Source organism: Bubalus kerabau, chromosome 5, assembly GCF_029407905.1.
Source record: "Bubalus kerabau isolate K-KA32 ecotype Philippines breed swamp buffalo chromosome 5, PCC_UOA_SB_1v2, whole genome shotgun sequence".
Classification (NCBI taxonomy): domain Eukaryota; kingdom Metazoa; phylum Chordata; class Mammalia; order Artiodactyla; family Bovidae; genus Bubalus; species Bubalus kerabau.
The window spans coordinates 93,262,501-93,281,810 of NC_073628.1; the positions used below are offsets into that span (position 1 = coordinate 93,262,501).

At 38.8% G+C, this 19,310-nt stretch overlaps 1 protein-coding gene across 1 annotated transcript in view; it reads left to right on the forward strand.

Moving 5' to 3' along the window:
* The window catches only part of MROH9 (maestro heat like repeat family member 9), a 118,009-nt gene that overhangs the window by 84,142 nt on the left and 14,557 nt on the right, over positions 1–19,310 (forward strand). The window contains exons 14-18 of the mRNA XM_055583777.1: positions 317–454; positions 3,542–3,718; positions 6,559–6,711; positions 6,814–6,930; positions 7,513–7,615. Of these exons, the coding sequence (XP_055439752.1) occupies positions 317–454; positions 3,542–3,718; positions 6,559–6,711; positions 6,814–6,930; positions 7,513–7,615 (688 nt within the window). The remainder of the gene's footprint in view (positions 1–316; positions 455–3,541; positions 3,719–6,558; positions 6,712–6,813; positions 6,931–7,512; positions 7,616–19,310) is intronic.

Sequence of the window (19,310 nt, forward strand, 5' to 3'; positions counted from 1 at the left end):
GTATAAAAAGTTAAAAAAAAAAAAGTTAATATAAACTCTATTATCCTATGTGAAAAATTTCTTTCATCATATCTATATGTATGAAATTTTCTTTCATCATATGTATATAACAAAGCACATATTTCCTATTATATCTGCTACTTCTCCTTCCCTCTATAGGCCCAGAAATATATGTGAAGTAAAAGTATGTGTATGTATTTAGAGTTTTAGTGTGATTTGTATTCGTTTTACTAAACATGTCTTGATTTTTATTACTGAAGCAAAAAAATCTTGCTTGGCCATTATTCCATCTACGAACTTAACTGTTTTCTTTTAGCTTCTCAATAATTTCTTCAAGGACCCATTCCCAGAAAAATTTTTGGTTCTCTTCAGAAACTGGGTCAATGACCCTGATCCTGCAGTTTGCAAATTGAGCCTTCAGAAAATTGCCAGTATGGCACCAGTTATCAATGAGGTATGCATGTGTATGTGATTTGTGTCTGCCAGCACTCAAAGTTATGATCTGAGATTTGATATAACTCAATATTGTTACTGACAAAACACTGATTATTTTTAGTTTATGCATCACTAAAACAATATCAAAGTCAAGTATTTTATCAATAAGGAAACTGAGTTGAATTGAAAGGATGTGTTGTCAATAGGCTTTATCATCTTATTTATATTTTTCCAGAAGATTATTCACTACACTCAGGACTTATCAAAATTGCCTTGCATAAACACTCTTGTTTCAGTCTAAACCACATGCCTGTAAGTTATTTTTCGCTCCAACATATACACATGAATACACATTAATTCCTGTCTCAGAGCATTCGTTCAAGTTTTTTCTTCCTTTATACTACTTTCCTCCTTCACCCATTCACATTTTTCTTATTTTTCAATGATTATCTCAAGTCAAATTTCACTGAATATTCTGCTTTCTAGCACCCTGATCCCTTTCAGAGCCACACCAACTATAAAGACTTGCTTATATAATATTTATATTTATGGCTCTCTACCTATGACTCTGAAAGTAACAGCATCAGCGTCTCTTGGAAACTTGTTAAAAATGCACATTGTCAGGCCCTATCACAGGCCTATGGAATCAGAAATCCTAGAGGTTGTGCCCACCAACCTATGACTTCAAAATTCCTCCAGGTGATCCTCAGTTCAGTTCAGTTCAGTCACTCAGTCATGTCTGATTCTTTGCAAATCCATAGACTGCAGCATACCAGGCTTCTCTGTCCATCACCAACTCCTGGAGTTGCTCAAAATCATGTCTATCGAGTTGGTGATGCCATCCAACCAACTCATCCTCTGTCGTCCCTTTCTCCTCCTGCCTTCTATCTTTCCCAGCATCAGGGTCTTTTCTTTTTTTCTTTTTTTTTTTTTTTTTATCAGCGTCTTTTCAAAAGAGTCAGCTCTTCACATCAGGTGGCCAAAGTATTGGAGTTTCAGCTTCAGCATCAGTCCTTCCAATGAATATTCAGGACTGATTTCCTTTAGGATCGACTGGTTTCATCTCCTTGCAGTCCAAGGGACTCTTAAGAGTCTTTTCCAACATCACAGGTCAAAAGCATCAATTCTTCGGCACTCAGCTTTCTTTATGGTGCAACTCTCTCATCCATACATGACTACTGGGAAAACCATAGCTTTGACTAGATGGACCTTTGTTGGCAAAGTAATGTCTCTGCTTTTTAATATGCTGTCTAGGTTGGTCATAGCTTTTCTTCCAAGGAGTAAGCGTCTTTTAATTTCAAGGCTGCAGTCACCATGTGCAGTGATTTTGGAGCCCAAGAAAATAAAGTCTGTCACTGTTTCCCTTGTTTCCCCATCTATTTGCCATGAAGTGATGGGACCGGATGCCATAATCTTAGTTTTCTGAATGTTGAGTTTTAAACCAACTTTTTCACTCTCCTCTCTCACTTTCATCAGAGGCTCTTTAGTTCCTCTTTGCTTTCTGCCATAAGGGTGGTGTCATCTGTGTATCTGAGGTTATTGATATTTCTCCCTGCAGTCTTGATTCCAGCTTTTGCTTCATCCAAACCAGCATTTTGCATGATGTACTCTGCATAGAAGTTAAATAAGCAGGGTGACAATATACAGCCTTGACGTATTCCTTTCCCAATTTTGAACCAGTCCATTATTCCATGTCTGGTTCTAACTGTTGCTTATTGACCTGCATACAGATTTCTCAGGAGGCAGGTGAGGTGGTCTGATATTCCCATCTCCTGAAGAATTTTCCACAGTTTGTTGTGATCCACAGTCAAAGATTTTAGCCAGGTGATTCTCGTACAGGCTAAACTGGAGAACTACTGTCCCATATCATTTCCCACTGTCATGTGAATACTGCTTGCCTTCCCAGAAGAGTACATCAAAGCATACTCCTAAGTTTTGTAATTCACTTGCAAATTCCAAAGTACCTTGCACAATGCTGAGACTGTAGATATTCCATAAATTGTTACTGATTTAATAAGAAATTTAATAAATCCTAGTATATGTATTTGGAGAAGGAAATGGCAACCCACTCCAGTTTTCTTGCCTGGAGAATCCCAGGGACGGGGGAGCCTGTTGGGCTGTGGTCTCTGGGGTCACACAGAGTCGGACAAGACTGAAGCGACTTAGCAGCAGTAGCAGCAGCAGTATATGTATTAAGCATAGTCTCTGAAAGCTTAAAGACAGTCAGTGGGCACTCATTTTAAATTTAGAATGAAGTGAGCCATAGTTAATTTGCTTTAGATAAATCATAGGAGTCAATAGTATGAATTATAAATAGAAAGTTCTTTATTGCCTTGTCTAGTGCTCTGACCAAGAGAGACACAGTAGAAAGTGATCTGGATTGAGGTTTCACATACCATCTACTAGTAAGGACTCAGTTTTCCTGCATGACACAAGTGTCTTCTGGCTATTACTTTGGCAAATAGTATTTATTTCTTTTACTTCTTTTCTTTCCAGCCTTTCTTTCTCTTTTTTGATGCCTCCTTTTCATGTTTTAATGGCTTGATACTCTGCATGTCTCTGATCTGCAATTGAGGCCCACAACTCAGGAGCTCAGTGGCTCTCATGTCCAAACAGGTCATTATCATCTAGTTTAGACGTTAGTACTGCCAATGGCATGTTGGTAAATATTTACTAAACAATCAACTCTGTGAAAATAAGACCACTTATTCCCTGGTGTAAATACTCCCACCATTGCTGATTTTAATCTATCAAAGGGACATCAGTAAACATGGATCTGGTCAGAGATGCACAGTAGCACATTATTAGTTAATATTTCCACCATACAGATACAATACATGTAAACAACCTGAAAGGCAGAAAAAATTAGCAAATTTAGCAAAAGAAATAGGAAGAAATGAGTCTTGAATATTTACTACCATTGTTTTTATTTCTAAATTTATAAAATTTAAATTTTTAATAGTGACCTTTTTTGACAATTGATTCCTATAAGCCAGCCCCAGCACATCACTGCATGGTGCCCAAACTCAGAGGTGTGTGTATCAAATACTACCTCCAGTCTCCTTCTAGTTCCTAATTCCCACCGTTTTCTTTCTGTTATACATAGATAGAAAATGTCTGCAGCTTGTTAACATCCATCTTGGATGCCTTCCTTTCCAAAGACATGACTGTTGTAATCCGGGCCTTGATAACCCTCAGAAAACTTTTAGACAGACTGGACAAGGTGACCTACTCCTCCCTGTCTACCAGAATTGCCTCCAGCTACTGTCCTCTGATGGATCATGTGAGTTGCGCAGATATGTGAGATCATTAGGTTTCATCATTCAGCTGAAGCGCCAGCTAAGGCAATAATATTACATTCCAGAATAAGTGAACAGAAGGCAGTCAATTTGTGCAGATCTGCCATTTGTTTTCCAGAGATAATAATATTGACCAAGTAAGCTCTAGGTTTGTATATGTATTTTTACACGTTTTAAAAATTTTATGTATTTATTTATTTTTGGCTGTGCTGGGTCTTCCGTGCTGCTCGGGCTTTTCTCTAGTTGCAGCAAGCAGGGGCTATACTCTAGTCGCAGTGCACAGTCCTCTCACTGTAGTTTCCTCTCTCGTTTCAGAGTATGGACTTCAGGGCATGTGGGCTTCAGTCGTTGCTGCACATGGGCTCAGTTGCTGTGGCTCCTGGGCTCTAGAACACAGGCTAATTGTGACTCACAGGCTTTGTTGCTCCATGGCAAGAGAGATCTTCCAGGATCAGGGATCAAACCCATGTCTCCTGCATTGGTAGGCAGATTCTTTACCACAGAGCCACCAGGAAAGCCCTGTATGTTTGTTTCTAAGCTACAGAAGTCTGACCATAGGAAATGAGAGTCAAAATGTAGCCTTTATTCTTAGATGAAAGAGGATTTATAGTTTAGTGGCTATATTTGTTAACACAGAATCTGGACTTTCTAGGTTCAAATCCCCGTGCTGCCACTGACTAGCTGTGAAATCTTGAGCAAGTGGCTCAGTCTGTTAGTACATCATCTGTAAAGCAGAGTGAGTAGCAGGCATATTATGGGTATTAGAGTTGACATGTGTAATACCCCAAATGAATTTATTATCATAGAAAACATTAATTAGAAAGTCTTTGATCAGAAAGTTGTGTGTTTTGAAAATTCTCATTTTTATGGTAATGTGTAGTATTTATGGTAAATGTATAGTTTATTAAAAATATAGTATTTTAATAAACAAGAACATGTTGGTATGCTGTGAGAAATCTATTTGTTTTTAAAGACTCCTTTGATGAGTTGTTTGTGAATCAGAGAACTGTGTCATAGTAAATTATCTTGCCAAAATTTGTAACTTCTTACTAGTTCTGCAGATTTCATTGAAAGGGGGCTCAATATTATTAAATTATAGAAAGAGGAAACTTAGTGGCAGAAAAGATTTTTATAAGGACATAATGATAGTAATAATAACACTGGCTAAAATTTATTGAGCATTTACTGTACACCAGGCATTATTCTAAGGGATTACATGGACAATTTCATATAATTCTCTAGACAACTCTCTTGGGCTTCCCATGTGGCTCAGCATGTAAAGAATCCACCTGCAATGTTGGAGACCTGAGTTTAATCGCTGGGTTGGGAAGGTCCCCTGGAGAAGGGAAAGGCTACTTACTACAGTATTCTGGCCTGGAGAATTCCACGGACTGAATAGTCCACAGGGTCCCAAAGAGTCGGACATGACTGAGCGACTTTCACTTTCACTAGAAGACAACTCTATTACTATTTTCCAGTTAACATACAAGCAAACTGAGGCAAACTGAAGTGAATATTAGACCAAATTCATACAGCTGATAATTAGTATGTCCATGTAATTATCTTCAAAATGGAATAATATTTTTGTAAAACCTGGAAGTGATATTATATTTTTTAAAAATTAACCTCTTCCTCTGACTTGTAATTTTTCTCCTCTAGAATCCTTATAATCCAATCACCTTCCTATTTGGACTAAATAAACCCTTGGAAACCTAGTATTATGCCAGTATGCAAAGAACTCGCATTGGTATTCAGTAGCAATTCTGTAAAGGCCTCCAGCATTTGAATACATCATGGTTACATCACCCTAAGTATTTTGATAGAAATTATCTCCAAGTTATATGGATTTTTACATGTTATATCTTTCAGTTCAGTTCAGTTGCTCAGTCATGTCTGACTGTTTGTGACCCCATGGACTGCAGCATGCCAGGCTTCCCTGTCCATCACCAACTCTCGAAGCTTGCTCAAACGCATGTCCATCAAGTTGGTGATGCCATCCAACTATCTTGTCCTCTGTCGTCCCCTTCCCCTCCAGCCTTCAATCTTTCCCAGAATCAGGGTCTTTTTCAATGAGTCAGTTCTTCGCATCAGGTGACCAAAGTATTGGAGTTTCAGCTTCATCATCAGTCCTTCCAATGAATATTCAGGACTGATTTCCTTTAGGATTGACTGGTTTGATCTCCTTGCAGTCCAAAGGACTCACAAGAGTCTTCTCCAATACCATAGTTCAAAAGCATCAATTCTTCAGCTCTGAGCTTTCTTTATGGTTCAACTCTCACATCCATACATGGCTGCTGGAAAAACTATAGCTTTGACTAGATGCACTGTTACTGGCAAAGTAATATCTCTGCTTTTTAATATACTGTCTAGGTTGGTCATAGCTTTTCTTCCAAGGAGCAAGAACTATGGATGGAGGTACATGACATTGTACAGGAGACAGTGATCAAGACCATCCCCAATTATATCTTTAGTATGTTATTAAATACTATCTTCCTAAATTTAAGGAGCTCACTTTTCACAGGGGATTTTCTTTCATGTAATATGAATTTTGGTAAGTAAGTCTTATTTTAAAATCAGAAGAAGAGATGACTTCTTAGACCCAAGGTGAATTTACCCAAGGTGAATCTTTTCTAAATACAAATGATAAATATATACACACACATATATACACATCATATATAGTTATATACATTATATAAATATATATACTACATAGTGTGTGTGTGTGTGTGTATATATACATACTATATGTTAGTGTGTGTATATATTTAGTGTGTGTGTATATATATCCTCAAATGAGGTCTTTTCTGTGTGCATGGTTTAGGGTAATGAAGGTATTCGGAGTATGGCCATTCGCCACTTTGGTCAGTTACTCATGGACATGAGTCAGTACACATGGATGCTAAATGATGTGGTTTATGCAGGCTTGGTGCCTCTGATCCTGTTTTTGGAAGATACAGAGGAAAGAGTAGTTAAAGTAAGTCCTGAAATTTTGTTTGTCTTAGTTTTGCAGAGAATCACAGTGTTTTATATAACACCAGATGGAATGGATCTTTACTGACCTTTTTCTGCTTCACAGGCATGTAAATATACATTAAAAATCTGTGCCTCAGAATTAAAATGGTCAACTTTATATTTCCTAAAGGATGAATATTACAATTTTGAGCTGGTGGTGCTCAACATCTGTAACAATCTTGTAAGTGTCCACTCAAGATTTACTACCCTAAGAGTTACCAAGACAATGTTAAAGGATATACAAAGTGATGAAAAGCATAATGGGCACAAGGTGAATCTAGAAGGACTCTGAAGAGAAGATAATAAGTGGACAATTACAGCTAGGGCTTGAGACCAGACAAAAATTAAATTTTCCCACTTTCTTCTCCTTTACATGGATCATCTATTTTTTCTTCCTCCAACCCACCTACTTTGAGCAGTCTAAAGATGGGCACAGCATTTCAGATCACCAAAAGAAAAGCTGGAATTAGTTTTCCATGGCTGAATGAGCTTGTTTTCTGAAAATCAGCATAAACTGCAACAATAGACAGGTAGGGATGGAAGGATGTTAATTAAAGGTTGGAAACCCAAAAACTGGATACCATATAACAAGCTGAATAATACCTGCAAGCAAGAGAGTAATGTTCCTACATAGAAACCCCCAAGTTTTAACCTGGCCCTGATTTGGTATAAGCAACCAAGTTTGTTTCCCTGGAAGCCTCTTTGAATTTAGCATACGTGTATTTTCAAGAAGTGAGAGAATTTTTTTCCTTTTTATTTTCAGCTTATTTCTCATCAAAAATACATTACAGATTTGATATCTGAGACCTTAGGATTCCTGGAGAGTTCCAGAACATATCTGAGAAGAGGATCAGTTATTTTACTAGGTAAGTAAAATTCAATTCTCATTTCCTAATTTGTCTTAACAGGTAATGAATGGATAGCAGCTAGAAGTTTTCCTTGAAAAAATTATAGATTTTCTTTGTTTAGGATGGACTCTAATTTTCACGATGATATCTATAATGAGCAGAAGTTAAAATATATGATGAGAATAGAGTTCTATTTTATAATACACAGCTGAGTATAAGTATGTAATTAAACTATCATACAAAATATTCAACTGGATGAATTTCAAAATTTAAGAAGGTGGCAAACCACTACAGTTCTCCTTTGCTGCTTAAAAGTCACCTCTCCCCATTGAAGAATAATACATTTTTTTAAATGCCAGTCTTTAACAACACATGAACATCCCTAACACAAATTACAACATATGAGTAATAGTCGCTCCGTCCTGTCCAACTCTTTGCAACCCATCAACCGTCACCTGCCTGGCTCCTTTGTCCATGGAATTCTCCAGGCAAGAATACTGGAGTAGGTTGCCATTCCCTTCTCCAGGGTATCTTCCCAAATTATGGACTGAACCCGGGTCTCCCACATTGCAGGCAGATTCATTACCATCTGAGCTACCAGGGAAGCCCACAACAGAGGAGGAAGAGCTACCAAATCCAATAAAGTTCAACAAAATAAAATGTAGAGTTGGGGGAGTACAGTAAGATTCTAAAAGAAGACAACCAAAATTTTTGACCTTGAACAAATCTGACGAACCAGTTTTTTTCCCACTAGCTTCTTACCACGAATTTCAAAACTGCTGCTGCTGCTGCTGCTGCTAAGTTGCTTCAGTCATGTCCGACTCTGTGCGACCCCATAGACGGCAGCCCACCAGGCTCCCCCCGTCCCTGGGATTCTCCAGGAAAGAACACTGGAGTGGGTTGCCATTTCCTTCTCCAATGCATGAAAGTGAAAAGTGAAAGTGAAGTTGCTCAGTCGTGTTCGACTCTTAGCGATCCCATGGACTGCAGCCTACCAGACTCCTCCACCCATGGGACTTTCCAGGCAAGAGTACTGGAGTGGGGTGCCATTGCCTTCTCCGAAGATCAAAACTAATAATCCTTTATTTGGAATGAGAGGAAGGAGTTCCCATTTGCCATCAGGAAGTACGTAGGGCATCAAGGAATGAGAAAATACTTAGTCATATCATAGTTGTGGGCTTCCCAGGTAGCTCAGTGGTAAAGAATCCACTTGCAATGCAGGAGACAAATCAAATCTTAAAAAATGTTTCTACAGAGTACTTGAAAATGATAATAATTATATTCATGAATCCAAAACTTTTAAAAATAAAGGTCTATAGATATAAGTGCTCAGGAATATATAATGGTAAAATGGGAGCACATGAAAAATAATCTTTCAAAGTATGGTAGGAAATATAAGAAAAATATATAACTATTATTTAAAAAAAAAAAAAAACTACATTGCAGGCAATGGAAGAAAATACATAGTGTTGATAACCCAGTAAGGGACAAGAAGTAAAGGGTTGAGAAATGTTAGCAAAATAAAATGTAAACCAATAAGAAATAGTTTGAAAAGTTAGGAAGTAATGATAGAGAAGACAGATTACAGAAAGATAATATCCCTGAAGAAATAATGGACAATTAAAACAGAAAAAAAGTATTCAAAGGTAAAATTTAAAAACTAAAAGAATTTTTAATTAAATATGCTGAAGATGGTAAAAATTTTCAAGACATATTTTATACAGAATAAAACATTCCTAACAAAGTTATGGGACTTTAGAGTTAAAGAACTCTCTGAACATTTGGGTAAAAAGTCACCTATACATTACAAAATAAATAAATCTTCCATTAGACTTCTCCACTTCAGTATTCAACTCTAAAATATAGTGGAACAGTACCTACAAATCCTTAGTAGAAAAATATGTGACCAAAGAATTTTAGATCATCAAAATTATGCCATGCTGTTCTTAGTTATTCAGTCATGTCTGACTCTTTGTGACCCCATGGACAACAGCCTGCCAAGCTCTCTGCCATAGGGATTCTCCAGGCAAGAATACAGCAGTGGGTTGTCATGCCCTCCTCCAGGGGATCTTCCCAACCCAGGGATTAAACCCAGGTGTCTCACCTTGCAAGCAGATTCTTTACCATCTGAGCCAACAGGGAAGCCCAAGAATACCGGAGTGGGTAGCCTATTCCTTCTCCAGGGGATCTTCCTGATCCAGGAAGCAAACCAGGGTCTCCTACATGGCAGGCAGATTCTTTACCAGTTGAGCTACCAGGGAAGCTCCATCAAAATTATATCCAACTATAAAGATAATAAAATATTTCTAAAACACAAAAACTCAGCAAAAGTTCCTTACCATGAACCCTTAAAGAAAGCATTGATAGATGGAATTAGCCAACTAAAGAAGGAATGGATAAATTATTGCATAAGAACATCCAGATGTTCAAACTGGATTTATAAAAGGCAGAGGAACCAAAGATCAAATTGCCAACATCAGTTGGATCATTGAAAAAGCGAGAGAGTTCCAGAAAAACAGCTTCTGCTTTAGTGACTATGCCAAAGCCTTTGACTGTGTGGATCACAACAAACTGTGGAAATTTCTTAAAGAGATGAGAATATAAGACCACCTGACCTGCCTTCTGATAAATCTGTACGCAGGTCAAGAAGCAACAGTTAGAACTGGACATGGAACAACAGACTGGTTCCAAATCAGGAAAGAAGTACATCAAGGCTGTGTATTGTCACCCTGCTTATTTAACTTATAGGCAGAGTACATCCCGAGAAGGCAATGGCACCCCACTCCAGTACTCTTGCCTGGAGAATCCCATGGACAGAGGAGCCTGGTGGGCTGCAGTCCATGGTGTCGCTAGGAGTCGGACACGACTGAGCAGACTTCACTTTCACTTTTCACTTTCATGCATTGGAGAAGGAAATGGCAGCCCACTCCAGTGTTCTTTCCTGGAGAATCCCAGGGATGGGGGAGCCTGGTGGGCTGCTGTCTATGGGGTCACACAGAGTCAGACATGACTGAAGCAACTTAGCAGCAGCAGCAGCAGCAGAGTACATCATGAGAAATGTGGGGCTGTATGAAGAAAAAGCTGGAATCAAGATTGCCAGAGAAATATCAATAACGTCAGATATACAATTGATACCACACTTATGGCAGAAAGCAAAGAAGAACTGAAGAGCCTCTTGATGAAAGTGAAAGAGGAGAAGGAAAAAGTTGGCTTAAATGTCAACATTCAGAAAACTAAGATCATGGCATCCGGTCCCATCACTTCATGGCAAGTAGATGAGGAAACAATGGAAACAGTGACAGACTTTATTTTTGGGGGCTCCAAAGTCAATGCAGATGGTGACTGCAGCCATGAAATTAAAAGACTCTTACTCCTTGGAAGAAAAGTTATGACCAACCTAGATGGCATATTAAAAGGCAGAGACATTACTTTGCCAACAAAGGTCCATCTAGTCAAAGCTATGGTTTTTCCAGTAGTCATGTATGGATGTGAGAGTTGGACTATAAAGAAAGCTGAGCACTGAAGAATTGATGCTTTTGAACTGTGGTGTTGGAGAAGACTCTTTAGAGTCTCTTGGCCTACAAAGAGATCCAACCAGTCCATCCTAAAGGAAATCAGTCCTGAATATTCATTGGAAGGACTAATGCCGAAGCTGAAACTCCAATACTTTGGCCACCTGATGTGAAGAGCTGACTCATTTGAAAAGACCCTGATGCTGGGAAAAATTGAAGGTGGGAGGAGAAGGGGACGACAGAGGATGAGATGGTTGGATGGCATCATCAACTCAATGGACATAAGTTTGAGTAAACTCTGGGACTTGCTGATAGACAGGGAGGCCTGGCATGCTGCAGTCCATGGGGCTGCAAATAGTTGGACATGACTGAGTGACTGAACTGAACTGAACTGAAGAACATACAGTATCTGCTTAACAGTAGGACTTCCAGCTCCAAATCCATTTTTCACTATTTTTTACATTTCTCCATGCCTCTAAAAGCTGACTTCTGTGTTTTATAACCCCCAGGCTCCCTTGTCTGCTTACTTCAGGTTCATATAGCATTTAATGTCCATTAATGCATTTAATGTTACAGGAGTATGCTTAGTATTCAGTAGTAATTGTAACAGTACTAGTAACAACTTATCCCATCTAGAATTCCCTCTGAGCCCCCATTGAGAAATACTAATCAGTAAATTAAATACAATTATAATTTAAAAAAATAGATAATTCCATAAATCTTGACAAGTTGATTCTGGATGTATGTGGAAGCTCAAGACCAACATGTGAAATATAACTAACAAATTGTAGACAATCTGTTACTCACTCAAGGAAAGATGAGATCTGTGAAACAGTATAGAAAGCCTAGAAACAGATCTACACATACAAAAACACCTAATATAAATATTAGAACTGGCAATGTATATCAGATCAGAAATGATGGCCTGTCAAATAAAAAGTGCTAGGACAATGGAAATGCGCACACACACACACACAAATTCCTATCTTACAACCATACAAAAATCAATTCAAAGTGTATCAGATCATGTTAATGGAAGGAAGGAAGATCTAAAAAGAAACTTTAAAATGTACACAATATTTCCATGAAGGACTTGCAAGCATTACTGAAATACACAAAGAAAAATTAAATAAATAGAAAAGTATAAATGACATTTATGGAAAGAATCAAATTTTAAATGTGTCAGTTCAGTTCAGTCGCTCAGTCATGTCCAACTCTTTGCGACCCCATGGACTGCAGCACACCAGGCCTCCCTGTCCATCACAAACTCCTGGAGTTTACTCAAACTCATGTCCATTGAGTTGATGATGCCATCCAACCATCTAATCTTCTGTGGAACCCTTCTCCTCCCACCTTCAATCTTTCCCTGCATCAGGGTCTTTTCCAATGAGTCAGCTCTTCACTTCAGGTGGCCAAAGTATTGGAGTTTCAGCTTCAACATCAGCCCTTTCAATGAATATTCAGGACTGATTTCCTTTAGGATGGATTGGTTGGATCTCCTGGCAATCTAAGGGATTCTCAAGAGTCTTCTCCAACACCACAGTTCAAAAGCATCAGTTCTTCAATGCTCAGCTTTCTTTATAGTCCAGCTCTCACATCCATAAATGACTACGGGAAAAACCATAGCTTTGACTAGATGGACCTTTGTTGGCAAAGTAATGTCTCTGCTTTTGAATATGCTGTCTACTTTGGTCATAACTTTTCTTCCAAGGAGTAAACGTCTTTTAATTTCATGGCTGCAGTCACCATCTGCAGTGATTTTGGAACCCCAAAAAATAAAGTCTGCCACTGTTTCCCCATCTATTTCCCATGAAGTGATGGGACTGGATGCATGATCTTAGTTTTCTGAATGTTGAGCATATCTGAGATTATTGATATTTCTCCCTGCAATCTTGATTCCAGCTTGTGCTTCCTCCAGCCCAGGTTTCCCATGATGTACTCGGCATATAGGGTTTCCCTTGTGGCTCAACTGATAAAGAATTCGCCTGCAATGTGGGAGACCTGGGTTCTATCCTTGGGATGGGAAGATCCCCTGGAGAAGGGAATGGCTACCCACTCCAGTATTCTGGCCTGGAGAATTCCATGGACCCTATAGTCCATGGGGTCACAAAGAGTTGGACATGACTGAGCGACCTTCACTTCACTTCACTTCACTCTGCATATAAGTTAAATAAGCAGGGTGACAATATACAGCCTTGACGTACTCCTTTTCCTATTTGGAACCAGTCTGTTGTTCCATGTCCAGTTCTAACTGTTGCTTCTTGACCTGCATACAGGTTTCTCAAGAGGCAGGTCAGGTGGTCTGGTATTCCCATCTTTCAGAATTTTCCACAGTTTGTTTTGATCCACACAGTCAAAGGCTTTGTCATAGTAAATAAAGCAGAAATAGATGTTCTTCTGGAACTCTCTTGCTTTTTTGATGATCCAGCCAATGTTGGCAATTTGATCTCTGGTTCTTCTGCCTTTTCTCAAACGAGCTTGAGCATCTGGAAGTTCACGGTTTATGTATTGTTGAAGCCTGGCTTGGAGAATTTTGAGCATTACTTTGCTCTTGTGTGAGATGAGTGCAGTTGTGCGGTAGTTTGAGCATTCTTTGGCATTACCTTTCTTTGGGATTGGAATGAAAACTGATTTTTTCCAGTCCTGTGGCCACTGCTGAGTTTTCCAAATTTGCTGGCATATAGAATGCAGCACTTTCACAGCATCATCTTTTAGGATTTCAAATAGCTCAACTGGAATTCCATCACCTCCACTAGTTTTGTTCATAGTGATGTTTCTGAAGGCTCACTTGACTTCACATTCCAGAATGTCTGGCTCTAGGTGAGTGATCACACCATCATGATTATCTGGGTCATGAAAATCTTTTTTGTACAGTTCTTCTGTGTATTCTTGCCACCTCTTCTTAATATCTTCTACAAGAGTACTGGAGTGGGTTGCCATTGCCTTCTCCCTTCTTAATATCTTCTGCTTCTGTTAGGTCCATACCATTTCTGTCCTTTAATTGTTTCCTAAATCAGTCTGTACATGGAATGAGATGCCAATTAAAATATCACTGGGACTTTTTTCAAAACTGACATGCTAATTTTAAAATTGATGTAGAAAAGTTACCATGCAGGAATATCCAGGAAGTTCTAACCAAAAAAGAAAACGGACTAGCCTTATCAGATATTACTATAGCTACAGTGGGGTTTCCTGGTGGCTCAGTTAAGAATCCACCTGCAATGCAGGAGACCTGGGTTCGATCCCGGAGTCTGAAAGATCCCCTGGAGGAAGGTAGAATACTACCTACTGCAGTATTCTTGACTAGAGAATTCCATGGATAGAGGAGCCTGGTGGGCTATACAGTCTATGGTGTCACAAAGAGTCAGGCATGACTGAGCAACTAACACAACAGTAATTATAACCATGTGGAATAAATAGAAAAATGGAATAAAATACCATCCAAAAATAACTGCTAAAACATACAATTTTTTAAAGTGAATCATTGGTTTTAAGTAATAGGGATGAAAATATGGAATATTCCTTAAATGGTTTGGGAACATCTGGTGAGCCATCTGGGATTATTTTGATTACTTTATCCCTCTTTTAATTTTTACATTAGATAAATTCCAGATGGTCAAAGGCTCAGATACTAAAACTGAAACCATAATAATAAATAAAATTAAACAAAATGTAGAAGAATTTGCTTTATAATCATGGGGTAGGTAAGATTATTCTAAGTAAAAGTAAAAGTCATAAAGAAAAAATTGACACACTATTCAGAAGTAAACATTTCTGCAAGTAAAAACCACTGTAAACAAAATCAAAAGGCAAATTGTAATAAAACATGTTTATAACACATATCATGTATAAAAAATGAATAAGTTCTTACTGGTAGCTCAGCTGGTAAAGAATCTGCGTGCAACGCAGGAGACCCTGGTTTGACCCTGGGTCAGGAAAATCCCCTGAAGAAGGGATAAGCTATCCACTCCAGTATTCTTGAGCTTCCCTGGTGACTCAGATGGTAAAGAATCTGCCTGAATTCGGAAGACTTGTGTTCGATCCCTGGTTTGAGAAGATCCCCTGAAGGAGGGCATAACACCCCACTCCTGTATTCTTGCCTGGAGAATCCCAATGGACAGAGGAGCCTGGCAGGCTACTGTCCATGGGGTTGCAAAGAGTTGGACACAGCTGAGCAACTAAACACGGCATAGCAAATAATCTTTACAAATCCCTAAGAAAAGAAACAACCCACTAGAAAAATGGACAAAATACATGAAAAAATTTATTTGATTCATATATATAAAATATTCACAGCTTCATTCAAAAAGTGATGCAAACTGAATTGATAAAGTGTTTCCATCCCTCAAGCTGACAAAGAACAGAACAATTTATACTCTACAGTTCTGTCCAGGTTGCAGGAAGTAGACAATCACATTACTGGTTAGTGTAAATAGCTACAATGTCTAAGAACAGTTTGGCAATATCCATCCAAATGTGAGATGCATATTCTTTTGACTCAATAATCTCCCCCCAAGAGAATTTATCCTATGATATATTCACACATGAGAAGTGATATGTGTATGTAGATATTCATTGCATCATTGGATTTATAATGCCATCATTCTTAGCATGTGGTTTTTATCCTTCTTTGTCTTTTCTGATTAACTTCAGCATTTTAGCAGTATTGTGTGTGTGTTAGTCACTCAGTCATGTCTGACTCTTTGTGACCCCATGGACTGTAGCCCACCAGGCTCCTCTGTCCATGCGATTTTCCAGGCAAGAATACTGGAGTGGGTTGCCATTTCCTTCTCCAGAGGATATTCCCAACCCAGGAATCGAATCCAGGTCTCCTGCATTGCAGACAGACAATATTAGCAGTATTACACCAAGAAATAAGCAAAAACATAAAGGGCAAAAGGTGTCGCTGGGTTAACCTAATTATGGCTTAAACAAGATAGTAGCTGCTTTCTTTCTCATTTACCAATCCTAGTGTAAGTAGACTAGTGCCAGTTCTTTTGTTGCTCTTGTATTCTCATCATACAGTTTCCTACATCAGATCCAAGATGTTTGCTCTAGCTCCTGCCATCACTTCTATGTAACAGTCAACTGGGAAGGGAAATATATCAAGAGGACACAGCCATATCTGTAAAGAGTGACTATAACCTACTAAATGATCATTTGCCCGGAACATAGACATGTTGCCATACTTAGCTGCAGAGAACTCTTGAAAGTCTAGTCATATGCTGAACAACCATGTGTCCAGCTAAAACTCACTTTAGTTTTAGTAAGAGAACTAAAGATAGAGAAGTAATTTGACAATAGGGAAAATTAGTATTCTCTGGCATAGGAAATTTTTATTCATTTATTTGTAACCTCAATCTAATTCTAAAAGGAATTACTCTGGATTACAAAATTAAGCAAAAGTATGCCAGTTAAGGATACCTCCACAACACAGGGCTTTGTCTTTAAGCATCAGTGTTAAATTCTCAAGCCCATGTTCCACATGTCAATGAGAATATCCCGAGTTTTATTATCTGTGAATCATATTATCAAAATAATGTATTGCTGTGATTTTTGTGATCCCTATTTTAACTGAGGTAGGGGCCATGTGAAATATTGGTGAGAATATATAAGCTTCCATTGAAATCTCAGAATGAATACCCACTAGCCATGTGACCTTCACCAAATTTCTTTATCCCTATGAATTTTTATCAGGCTTCCCTGGTGGCTCAATGGTAAAGAATCTGCCTGCCAATGCAGGAGATGCAGGTTTGATCCCTGGGTTGGGAAGATGCCCTGGAGAAGGAATTGGCAACCCACTCCAGTCTTCTTGCCTGGAGAATTCCATGGACAGAGGAGCCTGGTGGGGCTACAGTCCATGAGGTCACAAAAGAGTCAGACATGACTTAGTGGCTAAACAATAATAACATGAATTTTTATGATGTGTAAAAGGAAGATAATAAGAATATCAATAAAAATACTTTTTAAGTCTATCTGAAAACATTTAAGAGCTTTTATAAGGCAGTGAAAAGTAGAAAAACTAAAAGAAGCAGGCCTGATATTTGGGGGTTATTTTCCTTTATGGATTTTCCAATTCTATATTCAAAAAGGGTAGTGGGAGGCTGATAAACTATGAAGAAATTTTAGCTGTTTCACTGAACTGGTGGAACAAAACTTGGAGTGGATTGACAATGAGGAGGGATCCTGGTAAAAACACCCAAGTTTTCCACTCGATCCCTGATGTCTCTACCCTAGGAGTAAGAGTAAACTAAAAATATACCAACCCTTATAATTATCGAATCTTTGAATATCTAACTCCATGGTCTAATTAAGGAGATATACTTCTAGCCTAACTGCCTGCCAAAAAAGCAAAAACAAATCCTCTCTGGGAGAAGATAAAATGCCCAGAGACTAACAGTATCAACACAAATCTGTATACACTATAACTGATATTTAATTTAAAAAATCATTTAGATTTTTTTAATTACAAGGAAGAACAGTAGAAACAGAATCTAGTATATGCAGTTATTCAACTTTATCAGATATGAACTTTAAAATAAATATGATTAGTATGTTCAAAAGATTACACAATGAGATAGAATGCAGATCTCAATGAATGAAGTTAGCAGCAGATTAGAAAGAACTGAAATGAGATTAAGAGAATTAGAAATGTCAGAATAAACCAACACAACATTGTACTTATCCTTCAATTTAAAATAAATAAATTTAGGAAGAGAAAAAATAGAAATGTCAGAATAAAATATTCAGCCTCAAGATCAAAACTTGAAAAGATAAAAATGGAAAATATGAAAAAAGCATAACAACATGAGATATGGTTAAAAGGCCTAATATACACTTTCATAAGGATAGTGGGAAAAAATAAGACTAAATATTTAGAGAGATAATGACCAAAAATTTTTCAAAACTAAAATAAGGTAATAACAAGAAATAAAATGGGTAAGTTTGGAAAAAAAGAAAATAAAACTTCCAAAATTTGCAGATAAATAATTGAGTATTTAGAACATTGGAAAGAATTCAGAAAAACTATAGGAATTAAATTTAGCAAGTTTTCTATATATAATACCAATATACAGAAATCAACTGAGTTTCTACACACTTAACAATAAATACTAGAAAATTGGAGGATGAGCCAAGATGGCGGAGGAGTAGGACGGGGAGAACACTTTCTCCCCCACAAATTCATCAAAAGAGCATTTAAACGTCGAGTAAATTCCACAAAACAACTTCTGAATGCCGGCAGAGGACATCAGGCACCCAGAAAAGCAACCCAACTCTTCGAAAGGAGGTAGGAAAAAATATAAAAGACAAAAAAAGAGACAAAAGAGGGAGGGACGGAGTTCCGTCCTAGGAAGGGAGTCTTAAAAAGAGAGAAGTTTCCAAACACCAGGAAACCTTCTCACTGCTGAATCTGTGCCGAGCTTTGGAAGCACAGAGGGCAACATAAAAGGGAGAGAAAAAATAAATAAACAATTAAAAATCGCAGATTGTGAGCCCTAGGGTAACTCCCCCAGTGGAGAAGCAGCGCAGACGCCTGCACACGGCATTAGCAAGCGGGGGCTGGGCAGGGAAGCGCGGTGCGGGCTGTGTCCCTTAGAGTAAGAATCGGCCCGAATGTCCTGAGCGGTATCTGAGCGAAATAATTTGGGCTAGCAAACCAGACTGTGGGATATCTACCACGCGAAAAGCCAGCCCTAACCTAAGACACCGCCAGGCCCGCGCACAGAACAAAGGACTGAACAGAGATAGCCGGTTGCAGACCTTCCCCCTCCGGTGACAGGCAGCCAGAGCCGTAAGGGGGCAATCGCAGCCCAAGAGAGACACTATCTATAAAACTGTAAGCAGGCTTCTTTGCTAACTAAAACTTCTTGGGGGTCTGGACGGTCAACATCTGCCTGAGAAGGTGCGCCGGTTTTACACTCAGATAACCGAGTGGCGGGGAGGCGATAAGTCGCAGCATTGGCGCCCGCCAAACACATCACCTGAGCTGCTCGGATCTGGGAAGAGCACAAAACGCAGGCCCAACCGAGTCTGCGCCTCTGAGGACTACCCGAGTGCCTGAACCTGAGTGGCTTGGACCTGGGAGCTCAGCCCAGGGCCGGCCTCTGATTGTTCCCGGCGCAACAACCTAGAGCCTGAGCAGTGTGGGCAGGGAGGCTACACGCGCCGTGAGCGGGGGCAGACCCAGTGTGGCTGAGGCA